This window comes from Aulonocara stuartgranti (assembly GCF_965226115.1).
Source record: "Aulonocara stuartgranti genome assembly, chromosome: 22".
NCBI lineage: Eukaryota > Metazoa > Chordata > Actinopteri > Cichliformes > Cichlidae > Aulonocara > Aulonocara stuartgranti.
In genome coordinates, this window is record NC_138957.1 from 9,518,442 (window position 1) to 9,534,731 (window position 16,290).

General features: G+C 40.1%; 1 protein-coding gene across 4 annotated transcripts in view; it reads right to left on the reverse strand.

The window, feature by feature from the left end:
- trappc9 (trafficking protein particle complex subunit 9) overlaps positions 1-16,290 on the reverse strand; it is a 233,478-nt gene that overhangs the window by 71,445 nt on the left and 145,743 nt on the right. For all 4 annotated transcript variants that reach the window (XM_082521363.1, XM_082521361.1, XM_082521362.1 and 1 more), the window contains one exon: positions 5,822-5,975. In XM_082521363.1, the coding sequence (XP_082377489.1) occupies positions 5,822-5,975 (154 nt within the window). The remainder of the gene's footprint in view (positions 1-5,821; positions 5,976-16,290) is intronic.

Sequence of the window (16,290 nt, forward strand, 5' to 3'; positions counted from 1 at the left end):
GATGATACAGTAGTATAATGATCCGTATCCTGAGCCATGCTTGACTTTTTTTGGAAATTCTCAGTGGACCCTCATATAAGCTTTGAAATACATATATTATATAATATGGGCATGATTAATGCACAAAGAGTAGTCTCTGTAACAGCACTCTATTGTAAAGAGAGCGTAAACTTTCGCTACACTCATCCAACTTGCAGGAAGGATGTCATGTTCTGAATACAGATTTCAAGTGGATACTGGGTGAAGTGAACAGAATAAGTGAATATGTGTATGTAGGAATCCACATACACAAGGATCTCATCTGGACAACCAACTGCTCCAAGTTGGTCAAGAAGGCTCACCAGTGCCTCTTCTTCCTGAGGAAGAACCACCTGTCCTCAGACATCCTGGTGAACTTCTACCGCTGGACCATCGAGAGCATCCTGACCAACTGTATAACAGTCTGGTACGGGAGCTGCTCTGCCTCGGACCGGAAGGCGTTGCAGAGGGTCGTGAAAACTGCCCAGCGCATCGCCGGAGCACCACCGACATCTTTTCTGACTGTTTGTTCACTAACTTTTCTATTTGACTACGGTCAGTGTCACTACTGGTTGCATGAGGTGATACTTGGCCATTATAGAGGTTGCACAGGTGCACAGTCCAACTCCTCAGGGATGGAACACCAATATGCGTCATTACCAGAAGGTTTGCTGTGTCTTGCAGCACAGTTTGAAGAGACTAAAGGAGATCAAGGAGACAGGCAGTTAGTCTAGGAGAACTGGAGAGGATTGTGGAAGGTCCTTAACCCATTGGGACGACCGGCATCTGCTCCTTTGTGCCAAGAGTAACTGCCAGAACCCTACAAAATGACTTCCAGGAGACCACTGGTGTGAATGTCTCAGACCAAACTCACTGCCCGGCACTGTGGAGCCTGATTGGCATTTGTGCTGTGCTTTTCACAGCTAAGAGCAGCTTCACCCTGAGCACATGTGATGGATTTGAAAGGGTCTGGAGAAGCTGTGGAGAACGTTATACAGCCTGTAACATCGTTCAGCAAGACTGCTTTGGTGGTAGGTCAGTGGTGGTCTGGGGAAGCATATCCATGGAGGGACACAGACACCACCACAGGCAGCAGCCCGACTGCCATGAAATCCTTGAACCAACTGTCAGACCGTATGCTAATGCAGTGGGTCCTGGGTTGGTCCTGGTGATCATCAATGCTGGCCTCATGTGCAAGAGTCTGCAGGCACTTCTAGGTGGATGAAGGAATTAATACCATGCCATCTCGGGCATTTTCTTTGGTCCATCCAATGCTGTCAGGTTGTGTCTCAGACTATCCAGGAGCTCAGTGATGCCCTGGTCTATAGCTGGGAGGATATCCCCAGGGACACCTGTCATCTCATTTGGAGCACTCAGGGTATCTCTGAATCAAACCCTCTGGAGATAATTTTCATTTCCATTAATGCTGTGGCATCCTTTCATTCCTAAAACATTACCCAGTCCATATCAGCACAGATTTTTAGAATTTTTTCCCCCCGCCGTAGAGATCTGTGTTCCTTGAATTCTTCTGAGCAGCGTATTTCAGAACTCGTATCCGGAGTGGCTTCCAAATTCACCTTTGATATTTTATATTCAGTATATTTGTGGGCACTAAACATCACATTCAACAGGCCATTTCAGAGAAAACTGGCGCTTGTGCGAATGATTAATATGCGTGTCAGCTGTCTATACTTATTGTCAACAGCCATTCACGGTTTGGTACTTTTCTATTTATTACCCAGATTAATTTGGATAGTTCTAAACAATTTAACATTTCTATTATGCAGTTGAAATAAAAAGGATTCCAGAGTGTTGCTTGGAAAATTGGTTCATCCTACTTTGAGCTGAAAGAGTGACTTTTCAGCTGTTAATTTGTGAATCTGTATTGTTCTGCTTTTAAGTAGCTTCTTATTGGATAAGCCCAGACAGTCCGGGAGACCTTCAGAGCTGAGCTTTGACTGATGAATTATACAAACAGCCTGCCTAAGCAGTTCAGCTGTGCAGTGAATTTAAAACTAGTCCTAAATTGCTCTGGTACAAGATGTATATTTCAAGTCAACATGAATATTGGCATTCTTTTTAACCAAGTTTTGAACTTCAAACTATGTTGAGTTAATAAATATTTCAAGAATTTAAGATATAGTAGCGACCAAAAATACAGAACATGTGAAATTGTACTTTTTCAAATAACTGTATGCGTACATCAAGTTTAATCAAAAGTTCAGAGAACAGGTCAATAATGAATTTTTAAGGCTTATCTGATAATTTCCCATTTAAAATCATCATTCCATGCACCTCTGGGCCATTTTTAGCTATTCTGCTATTAATAAATCATTTTACAGAAGAAGCAATAAACCCTCTTGCACTTTGCTCCTACCCTCTGATACAGCACAATGCTGGGACGCAACATAATTCATGTGATTTCTACTGAATGTTATAACTAAGGTGACTCTGGACAAAAATCCACATTTACATTCTCACTCTGTTTACGGAGCAGAACCTGGTGAATGCCGAATAAAATGACGAGCATGCTCCTGCTCTGCATTCCTGATTGGAAACTATGGGCCCTTCAACTGAAAACTGCTTAGTCATTTTTGATCCTTCACACAATTTGAGGTCAGTTTTAAGCAGATGTTACAAAAGTTGGGGTCCACAGCAAAACATCAAAGTGCACAGTGCAAATGTCAGAGGGAGACTTTCAGGGAGTGATCAAAAAAAAAAAAGCAGCAGTGTTGGAATCCATGCGGACATTCAAGATTATCTTAAATGGAAAATCAACTAAGTTTCAATCAGATTAAGTGTTTGACTTTTATGAACCTCTGAACTTTTTTGCATACCTTATATGTATGTACTTTTTATTTTTTTACATGCATTTTAGTCAGATTGTATGTTGATATTAATTGACAGTAATTATTGATATAATCATAACTAATGACTACATATCCAGAGCTTTTTAAGCTCGCTATTGAGAGGGGAACTTCCACACTGTGCATTGAGAGATGACTCATGGACTTGGCTATGACCTCCTCAGGGGGAAGACACACACATAGCATTTGCTTTTTATCTCTTCCACTTCTCATGGCATCTGTACTGCGTGTGGCAGAATCACTCTCTGTGAATCAGTACCAAACACCATCAACAAGCTCATAAATTACAAATTAAAGTGACTGTTAGTTGCTCAAGGCCAAATAATTGTATCTAAGTGTGACATGCAGTGTAATCAGATTTTATAGTTCTCTATTTTTCATATTGTAAAAAGGAAAATCTACCCTGAAGCAGAATTTACATTGTGCTATTCTGACAAGTTTAGCGGCTGAGTCATTATCAACAAGGATGTGTTTCAGTGTGCAGAAAATCATAGGATCAAGGTTTGACTTGATGATATAATGTGGCATCTGTCGCATAGCCAGTTGAGTCGCTTGCACTGAATTAGTAACAGACTCTATACCAGTTCTACTGTACCCTAATGAGCCATTTTCAAACACAAGCCACCCATAATGAAGGTTAAAAGGGTAAAATGTCACATTTTTAATTTCTAGTTCAATTTCTCACTTGACAGCCCAGGTGTAGCTCATTTCCAATTAGATCAATACTGCAAAGCCTCTAAATCCTTTCCTTTGGCTTGTTCTTATAGGTCAATCTCCTGTTGACACCATCCTGACTAATATATCATACATGATACTATTCACACTTAAAAACAAAAAAAGAAACAACAATAGTAACATATGTTCAAACAGTCTGCTTCAGGGTTTTTTTTTGTTGCAGTAAAGGGAATGCTGTTGGGAATATATTCATACGTCGCTTTTTTTCTTCATTCCTGCCTATAAGCCGCCAAAGTGCTGGGAGATAAACCAATGCATATGGTGACAGAAGTGTTTACGCCCTCATGAAAAAACAAAACAAAATACATACACACATGGAAAACAGCATTTTCAGCTCCCAGACTGGATTCCCCATTAACTGGTTACCATGCTCACTAACAATCAGTAGCTCTTAGATACGTGCATAGTACTGCCAACTACTGAGTGATGAGCTGATATAAGGCACTAAAGATAAATCCAGACTGACTGACTATATACTTCTCTCAAGCTCTGCTTCCCTATCGTGGCAGCAGAAAAGAACTGAAGATGTCTTAGCTGTAAGCAAAGGACACTGTAGGGGCTTTGCTTTAAGATATAAAGTGGCCATTGTTATAATTTTGTGCTATATTAATAAAACTGCATTGAACGGAATTGAAGTCCTGGCTGGATTCTGAATTTAAATAGTTTACAGAAATTTCTGTGCATGTAGATTTGCTTCTAATATGTGTAGTCTCACTACTAAGTTCTGGACTAAAATTTTCTTTTATTAGAACAGTCTTCCCAAAAAACATCTGCATTTGGATCGTCTTTGAGCAGAACATCTAAGAATCAGGAAATCAAGTACCAAGGTAGCAAAAGATGAGCAGTTGTCCAAATAGCTGTCTGTTGGCAAACAGCTCAAAAAGGTTTTCTACCTTTCGATAAAACTCAATTTTTCCACATAGAGAATTTAATATAGAATAGAACCCCTGACTTGGGGATACTCTATATCTGCTAAATCAAAAACATCTTCAACATGGAGAACGACAACAGATACGAAACACATGAGCCAAAACGTTAACCCCTCCTAACACACTCCTATCTGGTCTTTAAGTCTGACGTCATTAACCGTTTCCAGGTCCAAACTCCGCTTCAGGTCCCAAAGTCAAACGAACACTGCAGCATCACTGACAGTTACAAACTGTCTAAATTCTTTCATAGGTAATAAAATGATCAGTGTTGCTGCTCTACCAGGTGTAACATTTAACTTTAACATCCAGTCATCCATGAAAACAGAATTTATGATTTTTAACACTGTTAGAAGTTAGCAGGGAGTTAGCTCGCTAGTTTCCATCTATGACAGTTCAGGTTCTGACTGAGGGATTATTGAAAAATTAAAACATACAGCTCTGCTGTCACTTCCAACATAAATGAAGACAGAAAACTAAACAGCAGTGATGTTTGTAGGGTTACTGAAGTTTGACTAGCAGGAATATAACGATGTGCTAGCTACAGAGCTGTGTTTAGCATAATATAAACACAGTGAAGCTGATGAACGCCAACTTTTTCTGCTCAATGAAGTTAACTTGAGGGTTCAGGATGGTTAGGGACGAACGCAATCGCATGGCAGGACGCTGTAAACAGGCCGTCATCACTTAACAGCTGGATAAGCACTCTGGATGGTGGTTTCATGAAACAATGTTAGGCACAATCAGATCACTGCCAACCATTCCCGCTTGTGTTTTATCCACATGGTATACTCACACATTTTGAAAAACTACAAATGGAAACTTTTCTAATTAAATCTCGCAGAGTAGGTATGCTAATACAATGTCACTATCTTTAATGGACCGCAGACTAAGAGCTCTGGCAAAGTGTCTCATTTCACAATTCACAAATTTAATTTCACATTTATATTCCCACTTACTAATATATCACTTCACAGTGTCAGAGTAGCAAGCGCTCTGCCATAAGCGTCCCCATCTGCTAATGCGGGCAAAAAATGTTGCCTACTGGCCAGAAGGCCTCCAGATGAAGGGTCCAGATGTGCTCTAACACTGATCGAACCGATATCAACAAACAACAACAGTTAAAGGAATGCTGACAAAATCTGTTTGACCGTGATTATGGCCACGACTGTAGGGGATAAGTATTTACCAACTACGTCTATGGTCTTTGTAGTTCACATTAGGCCAATTCCCCTAAAGATGCTTTTATAGTACATGTAACCACTGAAAGGATATAATGCTCCAACAGATGCCCAGCTTGCTGTTGATCTGACAGCCTTGGGCGTGCTGTCGCTCCTCCTCCAGCTGTTTGGGGTTACTGAAGCGGATACTTTCTTGGTCCGGCTGTGGCAGACTCTCAAAGTCAAACTTGTCCACCTGGATGGCCATCCTGGAACAGGAAATGGGAGAAGCACTTAGATGTACACTCGTACTTATGTAAGTTTTCACCCGCCAAAAGGAAAAGGTTTATGACTCTGGAAATAACCCTTACATAACTGTCATTTAAAACTTTGAAACTAAGTTAAAAAAAGCATGAATGACATGAATTTTTATTGAGTTCAAATTGCTCACAGCTGATATTTGAGCTACTGTTAAGCTTTGGAAATGACCAAATATTAAAAGTTAAAATAAAAAATAAAACAACAAAAATATAAAACATCAATATTTAGCAGGTTCTTGAGAGAATTTATGATTGCATTTTTATATACATATATTTGTATACAACAAAACTACTGAGAGACCTCAGTGTTAGCAGAGTACAGTAACAGTATGAGAAGTCTTGGAGTCATTCTGACCAGTATTCGTCTTTCTGTGTCCGCGTTAAACAAATATGGAGGACTACCTTCATTCATTTGCACAATATCACTAAAATTAGAAATATCCTGTCTCAGAATGATGCTGAAAAGCTAATTCATACAGTTATTACTTCTAAGATGGACGATTGTACTCAGTTATTATCAGGTTGTTCTAAAAGCTCCCTGGAAAGCCTTCAGCAAGATTACTGACCGGGACTAAAAACAGAGAACATATTTCCATGAGAGGTGGAAAGAGAAGAACTGCGGTAAAGCAGGTGGCCATTACACAAGTTTTACGAAAAGTGACACAAAAATCAGAATTTCCAGATCCAAACTTGTCATGAAATGCATACGCACACTGAACGTGTTGTGTTTTTGTAGCAAATTCTAAAAACGCACTGTGAAAATATCAATGCCAGAATCAAGCAATGATGAGCTGGATCTGATGTTTCTAAACAAGAAAAGGAAGCAACAGGGATTCTGTGTTAATCCAACTCTCACGAGAAGGCAGGACCAGGGAGAATTTCATAGTTTGACCCAGGAGATGAAGCTGTATCATGGTTGCTTTAATATATATATGATATGATATTTCAGGATGTCAGTGGGGCAGTTTGAGCTGTTAGCAGATGTGGGACCAGATCTGAGGAGGCCATGAAATCCTTTCAGGGAGCCAACTTGTAGCAACATCTAGCTGTACGGAGGTAAAATTGTACTATTTTACTATTTACTACACGTGGGCGATCGTGGCTCAAGAGTTGGAAGTCTGCCTTGTAATCCGAAGGTTGCCGGTTCGAGCCCCGGCTCGGACAGTCTCTGTCGTTGTGTCCTTGGGCAAGACACTTCACCTACCGCCTACTGGTGTTGGCCAGAAGGGCCGATGGCGCGATATGGCAGCCTCGCTTCTGTCAGTCTGCCCCAGGGCAGCTGTGGCTACAACTGTAGCTTGCCTCCACCAGTGTGTGAATGTGTGTGTGAATGGGTGGATGACTGGGTGTGTAAAGCGCTTTGGGGTCCCTAGGGGAGACTAGTAAAAAGCGCTATACAAATACAGGCCATTTACCATTTACATGTCATTGTATACTACTGTATACAGCAGTACTTGAACTACAAGTGCACTTCTTGCCAAACACAGCAGTATACCAGCTCCATTAAGAATGGGTGAGTTGAAAAATATATTTAGCACACAAAATACATGCATGTATTTTATGTGTCTGGTGTGTAAAGGACTTAAGTCAGGAGTGGGAGAGAAATATGCAAGGCTGGTGCAGGACTGGTACAGTAAATGGATGGAATGGACTGGTTCTTATGTTGCTCTTTTCTACTGTAGCTGAAGTGCTCTATGCAACATTCACCCATTCATACGCATAGGTGCATTTTATCCAACATTCACATACACATGGATGTAGTGAAGGAGGATGACGGCAGATGATTCGGTGTTGTGCCCCCTAGAGGGAACAGCTGAAAGAAGAAGACAGAAAGAGAAAGAAGAAGAGCAGGACTAACTGAGCAGAGGAGACTCCAATTCAAGTCCATGGAGCAACTAAAAAATTGATGTGTTCAGGGTTCAATGTTACTTTTTCTTAGATATAGTTCATACTGTAACTAGCTGTAACTACATTCAAACATTTAAAATTGTGATTATCCAATATTAACTATATACTTCATCAAATTACAGGACACATTTTCTCATTATCCCGCAACAGATCTCAGCAGAAAACCTTGCATACACCTCAGCATGATGGCAGCCAATGCAACCTGCCTTTGTGTGGTTTGGCCAGTGCTGAATTATTTATCTAGTCTGAGCAAACACCCTCAGGTGCAAGTTTCCTCGTCTATACTGTGGGTGTTTCTAAGTTATTTATTAACAAAAGTCAGGGTCATCTTTGCCCGAGGTTACCTCAAATGTCACATCCAGGATTCAGACTGTACTTGGAACAAACTAGACAGACCTTTCCTGCACGTGTGGAAAAAAAAGAAGAAGAAAATGACATACAAGACCACTTGAAATTACCTCTACATTATTCAGGACTTCTATTCAAAGAGGACTAGATCCATTGGATCCATTCTTTCCCTGCCTGCATACATTTCTGTAGAATTCAGAGTGAATTACATGTATCCTAGCACACCGATACTAACACATAATCATCAGGGATTTTTATAAGGCAGGCAAGAACAATCGCAATGAAGGGCTTTGAAACCTAGCATAAGGCTTACACCAGCTATGGGCGTGTGTTGCATTTTCTCTAACTTATGATTTGTCCTCAGAAAACCATGTAGATAGATAACAATTTTAAAAAGGAAGTTTTTATGCTTTTCCAGTTCATTTTTAGTAGCATTGTACGATTAAGTTCAAAATAATTCTTCTTTACATTATGCTTCATTCAACAAGTATATTATACTTTGTCAAATTCACTGTCTTAGGAAAACTATTTCACCTCACTTCCTTCCTTTATGCTAACCTTAGCATAAAGGACCTTCGATAGCCCCCAAAGACATATGGTTTGAATCACACATGAGTGGGGGCTTATGTGCTCACAGCCAGACCCTGTTTGCCTCAGTCACACAAACCTAGAGACTGGTTGGTGACTGCCTGGCAACCAGTGGTCGCTAGGGAAAAATGAACATTGCCTGACTGATAATGAGTGGTTATTGACAGTCATGTGAGCCAAGACACCAATCAGCGGCTCCCTGGTAACCATTCACTGCTGCACCAAAAACCTCATCGCAGTTGTTTTGGTCACAAGCAGCTTGCCACAGTCACCTGTAGTTTGTATGGAAGGCACATTTCTGCAACCAATTTCATCCAGTGACAACCAGCAACCACATGCCAACAGGTCATGGAATACTCAATGACATCATGCAGAGACATTTTGGTTGTTTAGAGCAGTTTAACGCCAGAGATTCTGGCTCAGAGGAGTTACTTCTACACACATCAGCCTAAAAATGTGTCCTTGTTTAAAATGAAGCCAAAATTATAACCGTATATGACAGAAAATATGAAAAAGAATAACAAGCATCTTTTGAGGAGCTTGTTACTTGTCTCTAAGGTCTATTAATTACAAACAAATGGAATGACGTGTGAGAGGGAGTCCCACTTGCTTGCCATCATCCATTGAGCAAGCACAGCTACAAGAAGTTCAATCAGCAGTTAGCAGCTACAAACATGTGTTTCTGTCAAGTGCTGATAGAGACATGACTGCATTTTTGTGGATGATGTTCCTCATCTGCTAGATGTTGTAATATGCAGATGTTTGGTTAAAATTGCCTGTTTTAGAGTGTTGCTAAACCGTGCAGCCACTTATTGCAACTTTTACCACGATACAATTGAATGCATTTTAAAGGGTTTTATGCATGCAGCCAGTGAAACTAGGTAATCCTTCGTCTTATTACAAAACTATTAAATTCCTTTTGCAATCTGAAACAAGAAAAAAAAATTCTACAGCAGCACTTAACAGCAGACAAGAAATTTATTAGGCCTGTCTTACTGGTGGCATGATGATGTTTTGCTGTAAACCTGTGAGGCAGACGCCAACATACTACCTCACATAGAAAGTTCAGAACAAAAATGAAATCATTAGCAGTCTTTCTTCCTGCTTTTATTAGTCTTATCACTCTCTACTTTGAGAAATGAAACGATGACTTTTAGTTCTCTAGTCACCTGCAAATCACCCAAACATCCATCAGGTAGCATGGAGGCTAACTTAAACTTCCTGCTTACCCCCAACCAATCATAGCAGAGAGCTGTCCCTCCCTGAGCCTGGTTCTGACAGTTTTCCTTCCCACTGTCACCAAGTGCTAGTTCATATAGGGCCATTTGATTGTTGTGGTTTTAATAAAGTAAATATTAGTCCTTTATTTATCCAGGTAAAAGATGTCATTTTCAAGAGAGACCTGGCAAGTGCCTTGAGACAATGGTTGCTGTGATTTGAATGAACTTGCAAAAACAGTTTTGATAAAAGTCGTGTCTCCCTCACAGTTTGTTTCTAAGCCTTAAGGTTGAACCACTGCTCTGACAGGAATCAATATGTAAGACTGCTTTCTTCCATTTGCGCAACATCTCTAAAATTAGAAATATCCTGTCTCAGAGTGACGCTGAAAAACTAGTTCATGCATTTATTACTTCCAGGCTGGACGACTGTAATTCATTATTATCAGGATGTCCAAAAAACTCACTGAAAAGCCTTCAGCTAATCCAAAATGCTGCAGCAAGAGTCCTGACAGGGACTAGAAAGAGAGAGCATATTTCTCCTGTTTTGGCTTCCCTTCACTGGTTTCCTGTTAAATCCAGAATTGAATTCAAAATCCTGCTCCTCACATACAAGGTCTTAAATAATCAGGCCCCATCTGATCTTAATGACCTTGTAGTACCATATCACCCGATTAGAGCACTTCGCTCTCGCACTGCAGGCCTACTTGTTGTTCCTAGAGTATTTAAAAATAGAATGGGAGGCAGAGCCTTCAGTTTTCAGGCCCCTCTTCTGTGGAACCAGCTTCCAGTTTGGATTCGGGAGACAGACACTATCTCTACTTTCAAGATTAGGCTTCAAACTTTCCTTTTTGCTAAAGCATATAGTTAGGGCTGGACCAGGTGACCCTGAATCCTCCCTTAGTTATGCTGCAATAGATGTAGGCTGCCGGGGGATTCCCATGATGCATTGAGTTTTTCCTTTCCAGTCACCTTTCTCACTCACTATGTGTTAACAGACCTCTCTGCATTGAATCATATCTGTTATTAACCTCTGTCTCTCTTCCACAGCATGTCTTTTATCCTGTCTTCCTTCTCTCACCTCAACCGGTCGCAGCAGATGGCCCCGCCCCTCCCTGAGCCTGGTTCTGCCGGAGGTTTCTTCCTGTTAAAAGGGAGTTTTTCCTTCCCACTGTCGCCAAAGTGCTTGCTCATAGGGGGTCATATGATTGTTGGGTTTTTCTCTGTATCTATGAACCGCCTTGAGGCGACTTTTGTTGTGATTTGGCGCTATATAAATAAAATTGAATTGAACATAAAAAGTATAGTAACGACGAGGCCACCTTTGCTTTGCTTTTTTATTGATAAGAAATCCACAGTCGAGCTCTTTATCCACTGACTGGTTCACCTCTGGATTCTGGTTCATAGAGCACAGTGGCTGTGTCCTGTGAACTAGTTTCTTGTGTTGTCTTTCACTATATCATCATCACCGACAACTCAAATGATAACTTATTAAGCCTCCAGTTTTGTGCACCCCCACCCCTCTTACTTTACTGTTCCCGGTAAAAATTGACTGGTCTGTTTTAACAGCTCTTAAATTACGATAAACATTTTTCATCACCAAAGGGGGTCGTTAGGGGAACGCCACAGAGGTTGATTATAACACTCAAAATTTAATAAAAGAGGTGATCTTCACTTTTATATGTTCAAGTTCATAGTGTGGAGGATGTCATAAGGCCCTGAGGCAATCAGATGTAAAACACAATATTTATGAGTGTTTTAAGTTGTAAATCGGGGAGATTTGACCTGATCACGACAGGAAGGGTAAGTTAGTAGAATTTTATTTATATAGGCGCTTTAGTCATAAGCCGTTGTACTGAAAAAATAAAGAGTGTGTTGTAAAGCTCCTTCCATGCCCTTTCATATGATGATTTTTTTTCAAGATCAACTTTGACCTTGTGAGCTAAGAATGAGGGTAAAGGTCAAATGCTTAGCCAACCTAGGTACTCGCATTTTCCAAGGAATTGAGTACCTAGTATATTACTGTGAAGACATTACAGTTAAAACTCAATTTTACTGATTGTCACATTTGGTGTGACCTTAAGCTCAACCTGATTTTTACCAAAATTAAATCAGCTCAAGCCAGTATTGGTCTCTACCGTGTGTGTTTCTGGGTGTGTCCAGAAACACACATGCATCAAATTAAGGTGGAGGAGAAAAAGCAATGCAATTATTATTCCACAGCCTTTACAACAAAGCACAACACAAATTAAATAACAATTACGACTTCAAAACCAAGACAATAAGGAAAGCTGCTCTTTGCTGCACCACAAATACACCCGCCTTTGAAGATTAGTGGCACTAGGCTTATGTCACTGACTGAAGTCCCACCTTCAAATGGGCACTGTGTTTTATTTAGTCATCTTCAAAAGCGCACATGACACACTAAGTCTATAAATACTGTGTAGCACAATGAAAACGGTTGATAAATTGGAGGGCGCAGACTGGCAGAGTCTGGGACTGGTTTTCTTCATGTAATTACCAAGAGACAGATGGTCACATCCAAATCTACACTTCAAATGGTAATACGGAAAGAAAAGCATTTTAAGGGAAATACAAAATAAACGTTTAGCAATTACAACAGTGAAGAAAGTGTGGTTTTCATATTCATCACGTCCACTAACGTCTGCTGCGCTTCTGCAAAACTCGGGTTAAAAAGTGCATTTTTCAAACATCCTTTGTTGGCCTTCAACATATGTAATTTTTGTCTAGTGGCAGTCATGACAACACTTGTCTCATGCGGTGGGTAACATTTGGTCAGTGAGCGATTGTTTAGAGCAAAACTTTGACATTTGAAACTTCACTTGAGATTCAATAGTGTTTGTTCACTGCAGATATAATCATGTTTATATGACCACAAACCAAGAAGAAGCAGCAGGTTTTCTTCAGTCTTTGGCTCCACATGCTAAACAAACTGAAACAACTGCTTAAGTGCTTTCAATGCACACCTTTGTATTATAACCATTAAAACTGTAGGATTTACATGTTTGCATTACCAACATTACATATCTCAGATTATCAGACTGTATTCATTGTCTAAGTAGAAACACCAGAACAAACTGATTTGCTCTGTGGAGCTTCCAGTTTGAGCTCAAAAAGTCACAAAAATTCTCAAATCACTTACTTCTGACTTGGTTTTAATAAAAAATTAAATAAATCAAAACTCTATGGAGCACAGCTTCAGTTATGCCAACACTTTCAGCAACACTTTAAACATGTAAAACAAAAGTGAATCAAAGTTCGTCTACCGATGCCATGATATTATAAATAATCATATCCGCTAATCATTCTCACGGCTTGGACACCAAATAGTGCCATTATGTCAAAGCTGCTGGCATCTCGCTACTGACCGATTACAGGAAAAAAGATACTAACAAATATCAAATCAGGTATTGCTTTATCATTTAAAGAGTCACATGGTTTTTAATATTGATCAGGTTTAAATGTTATTGTATGTAAAATACAGACTGCCCATTAGGTGTTAATAGTCAAAATACAGGCGAATAAATCTATCAAAACAATGTCCTCCTGAGAACTGAGGGGAAAACAGCATCTCTCAACTTTTTGTCCACTAGAGAGAAAATACTGAATAAGCTGGGTCTCAGAGGGATATTAATTAGATTTCAAAACAGTATTATAAAGCATAGAAGACAATGACTAACCTGCTCAAATACATTTTAAACCTGGGTTAACTGCATTCTGGATAACCCTGTCTTTAAAAAAAGAGAAAAACTGAAATCCATTGTAAGCAGGGCCACTGCACAGCAATTAAATGTGGAGCCAAGGCTACATCCACCACCTAACCAGACCCAAAATGGTGTTTTCCTAAAGCAGGAGAGCATTAACAAAGAAAGCTCTCCTACTCTCACTCCCACCATCTTCTTCCAGTGATTTGATTGTGGAGTCTTTCAAAGATTACACCATATCTAGAGATTAATCTAGCCTATTACAAAGCTTTTAATAACAAACTGCGTGCTGAGCTGTGGCCACCGTGGAACATCTCTACTCCTAATTCCCAGTCCATTTCACCTCCCTGCTCCCCTCCTTCAATAACAGACAGCTTGGTGTTTATTTCCCAAGGCTGAAAAACGTGGAGATGTGAGATTAGATGGATGTACGGACTGATTTCACCCACATTCCTGTGTGTCAAAGGGGGAGCTGTGAATTGGCCACTCAAACAAATGTTCAAAGGCCATGTGCTTATGGAAGCCAGAGCCACAGAAATAAGCAATTGTATTCATGGCCACGACAAATACCTGCAAATACAGAAGTCTTTTGCTATCATGTGTCTGGGAGCAGGCCTTTGGCACTGGTATTTTTATAAGGTGCAAATATATTTTTTTTGTTTTTGTTTTCTAGCCTGCATCTATTCAGTATTATGATGACTAACAATGAGCTTGACTCCCAGTGACAGCAGAGGCAAGGCAGAGGTGTATCACAGCATGTTTAAAGCACAGAACATAAGGGTACAGTCATGTTCTGCGCTATTTTTTGTGGCTTCGCTGAGCAGTCAGGGTTTAAACAGACCCTACTGATTACACTTTATCTTCATGGTGCTGTGCTTACCGACTGTAATAGAACAAATAACCAATTTTGTCAAAGAAATCTGCATCTGATAAAAGAGATTCATAGAAGCAGGTACTTGTGTCATACGCTGTATTTGTAAAAAGCAAAAAAATGGTGCCTAGCTTTGACGCAGGAGCAGTGTGTATTTTAGTCCAGAACGTTTTTCATCGCTTTGCTCGAGCAGGGATGAAAGGTTGGGAACACAAAGGACAGGGCTGAGAAAGCTGAAGCTGGGATTTGAGTTCAGTCCTCCACGTGGTGTTGGTTTTAAGGTTAGTCAAAGATTGCAGCTTCTGTCTTCACAACTAGCTTGTCCGTCTGTAAACACGAGCTCTTGAGGAAACTGGCTGGATATAAATCTGATATCGATCTGACTGATATCAGATATTTATGGACACCTCAGTACTGATTCAGAGAGTTTATCAACTGGGTTAGGGGACCTTCTGGTGTAAAACCAGACTAAAAACAGATCACCCACTGCTAAATTAAACTAAATTGCTAATTGCTAACCACTGCTAAACTAAATTTTTAAATAATAAATTAAATTGTTGGCTAATGATTGGTCTTTTATGTTTACTTGTATGATTAATTTGTGTTATGATAAAGAAGCAGCTGTGAAGCTTTAATTTTGGTGAGTGAAATTCTGATATTTGATATATGATATATACTTGGCAGCCATGAAGTTTATGTACAGCCTTCTAACCAAGCTGGTAAATGAGGCCTCCAGCACTCCATCCATATAATGTCTCAGTTACACTACAAAAAAAAAAAAAAAAAAAGGATGCAAACATTGCGGCTAACAAAAATGAAAAAAAAACCAAGTTGGTTGCCCATCCATGTGTACATGATGTCTTTTTTCCCCACATTCATTGACCAACTGCACATAGTTGCTGCAACAAAGTGCAGCAGCGGTGCACTTTCAACCTCTAAGCAACCACCTTCAATCATGAGCTGATTGCATAGGCTGCCTGGTGGGAGGCAACTTGTCTCCAAACCTCCAAACAATTACTGTCCCACTCAGACTGACTGCATTCACTCTCAGACAACTTGTAAATAATTGCCTTCTAATTAGTAAATGCCGACATTTTGCCAACACACTGCAATCAGTCTCAGTCAACCCACGCAAAGAAGCACAACTTTTCTGCAACAGGCAACTAAACTCAGCTGATTGCCAACTGGTTGCATTTGTTTGCAGTCCTGCAGCAACTATGTGTGGTGGAAGTTTCTGCCTTACATCTCTGAGATTCTGGATCTCTGAGACTGAATGTAAGTAGTTAATGTCCATTTCAGTGTAAACGATAACCGACCAGCAGATGTGCTACTGTTGTTTTATTTTCAGAAATAAATATGAGCAGTAGTTTCAGACTTATTCTTATTTGAACAGCAAACGGCAAAAGCAATTTCACAACCCTTGGAAGATGCTGTTCAACACCCCCCCAAGAAACAAAAACAAGATTCACTCACAAAAGCATCGACTGGTTTACATTTTTCATGCAGAGAGCTACAGCTGTTCCATAAATGTACGTGTGTGCTGTGTTAGACATGAAAAAGCTCTAAACGCAAACAGGCCTTGTTTTACTAAATACCATCTTGTCCAC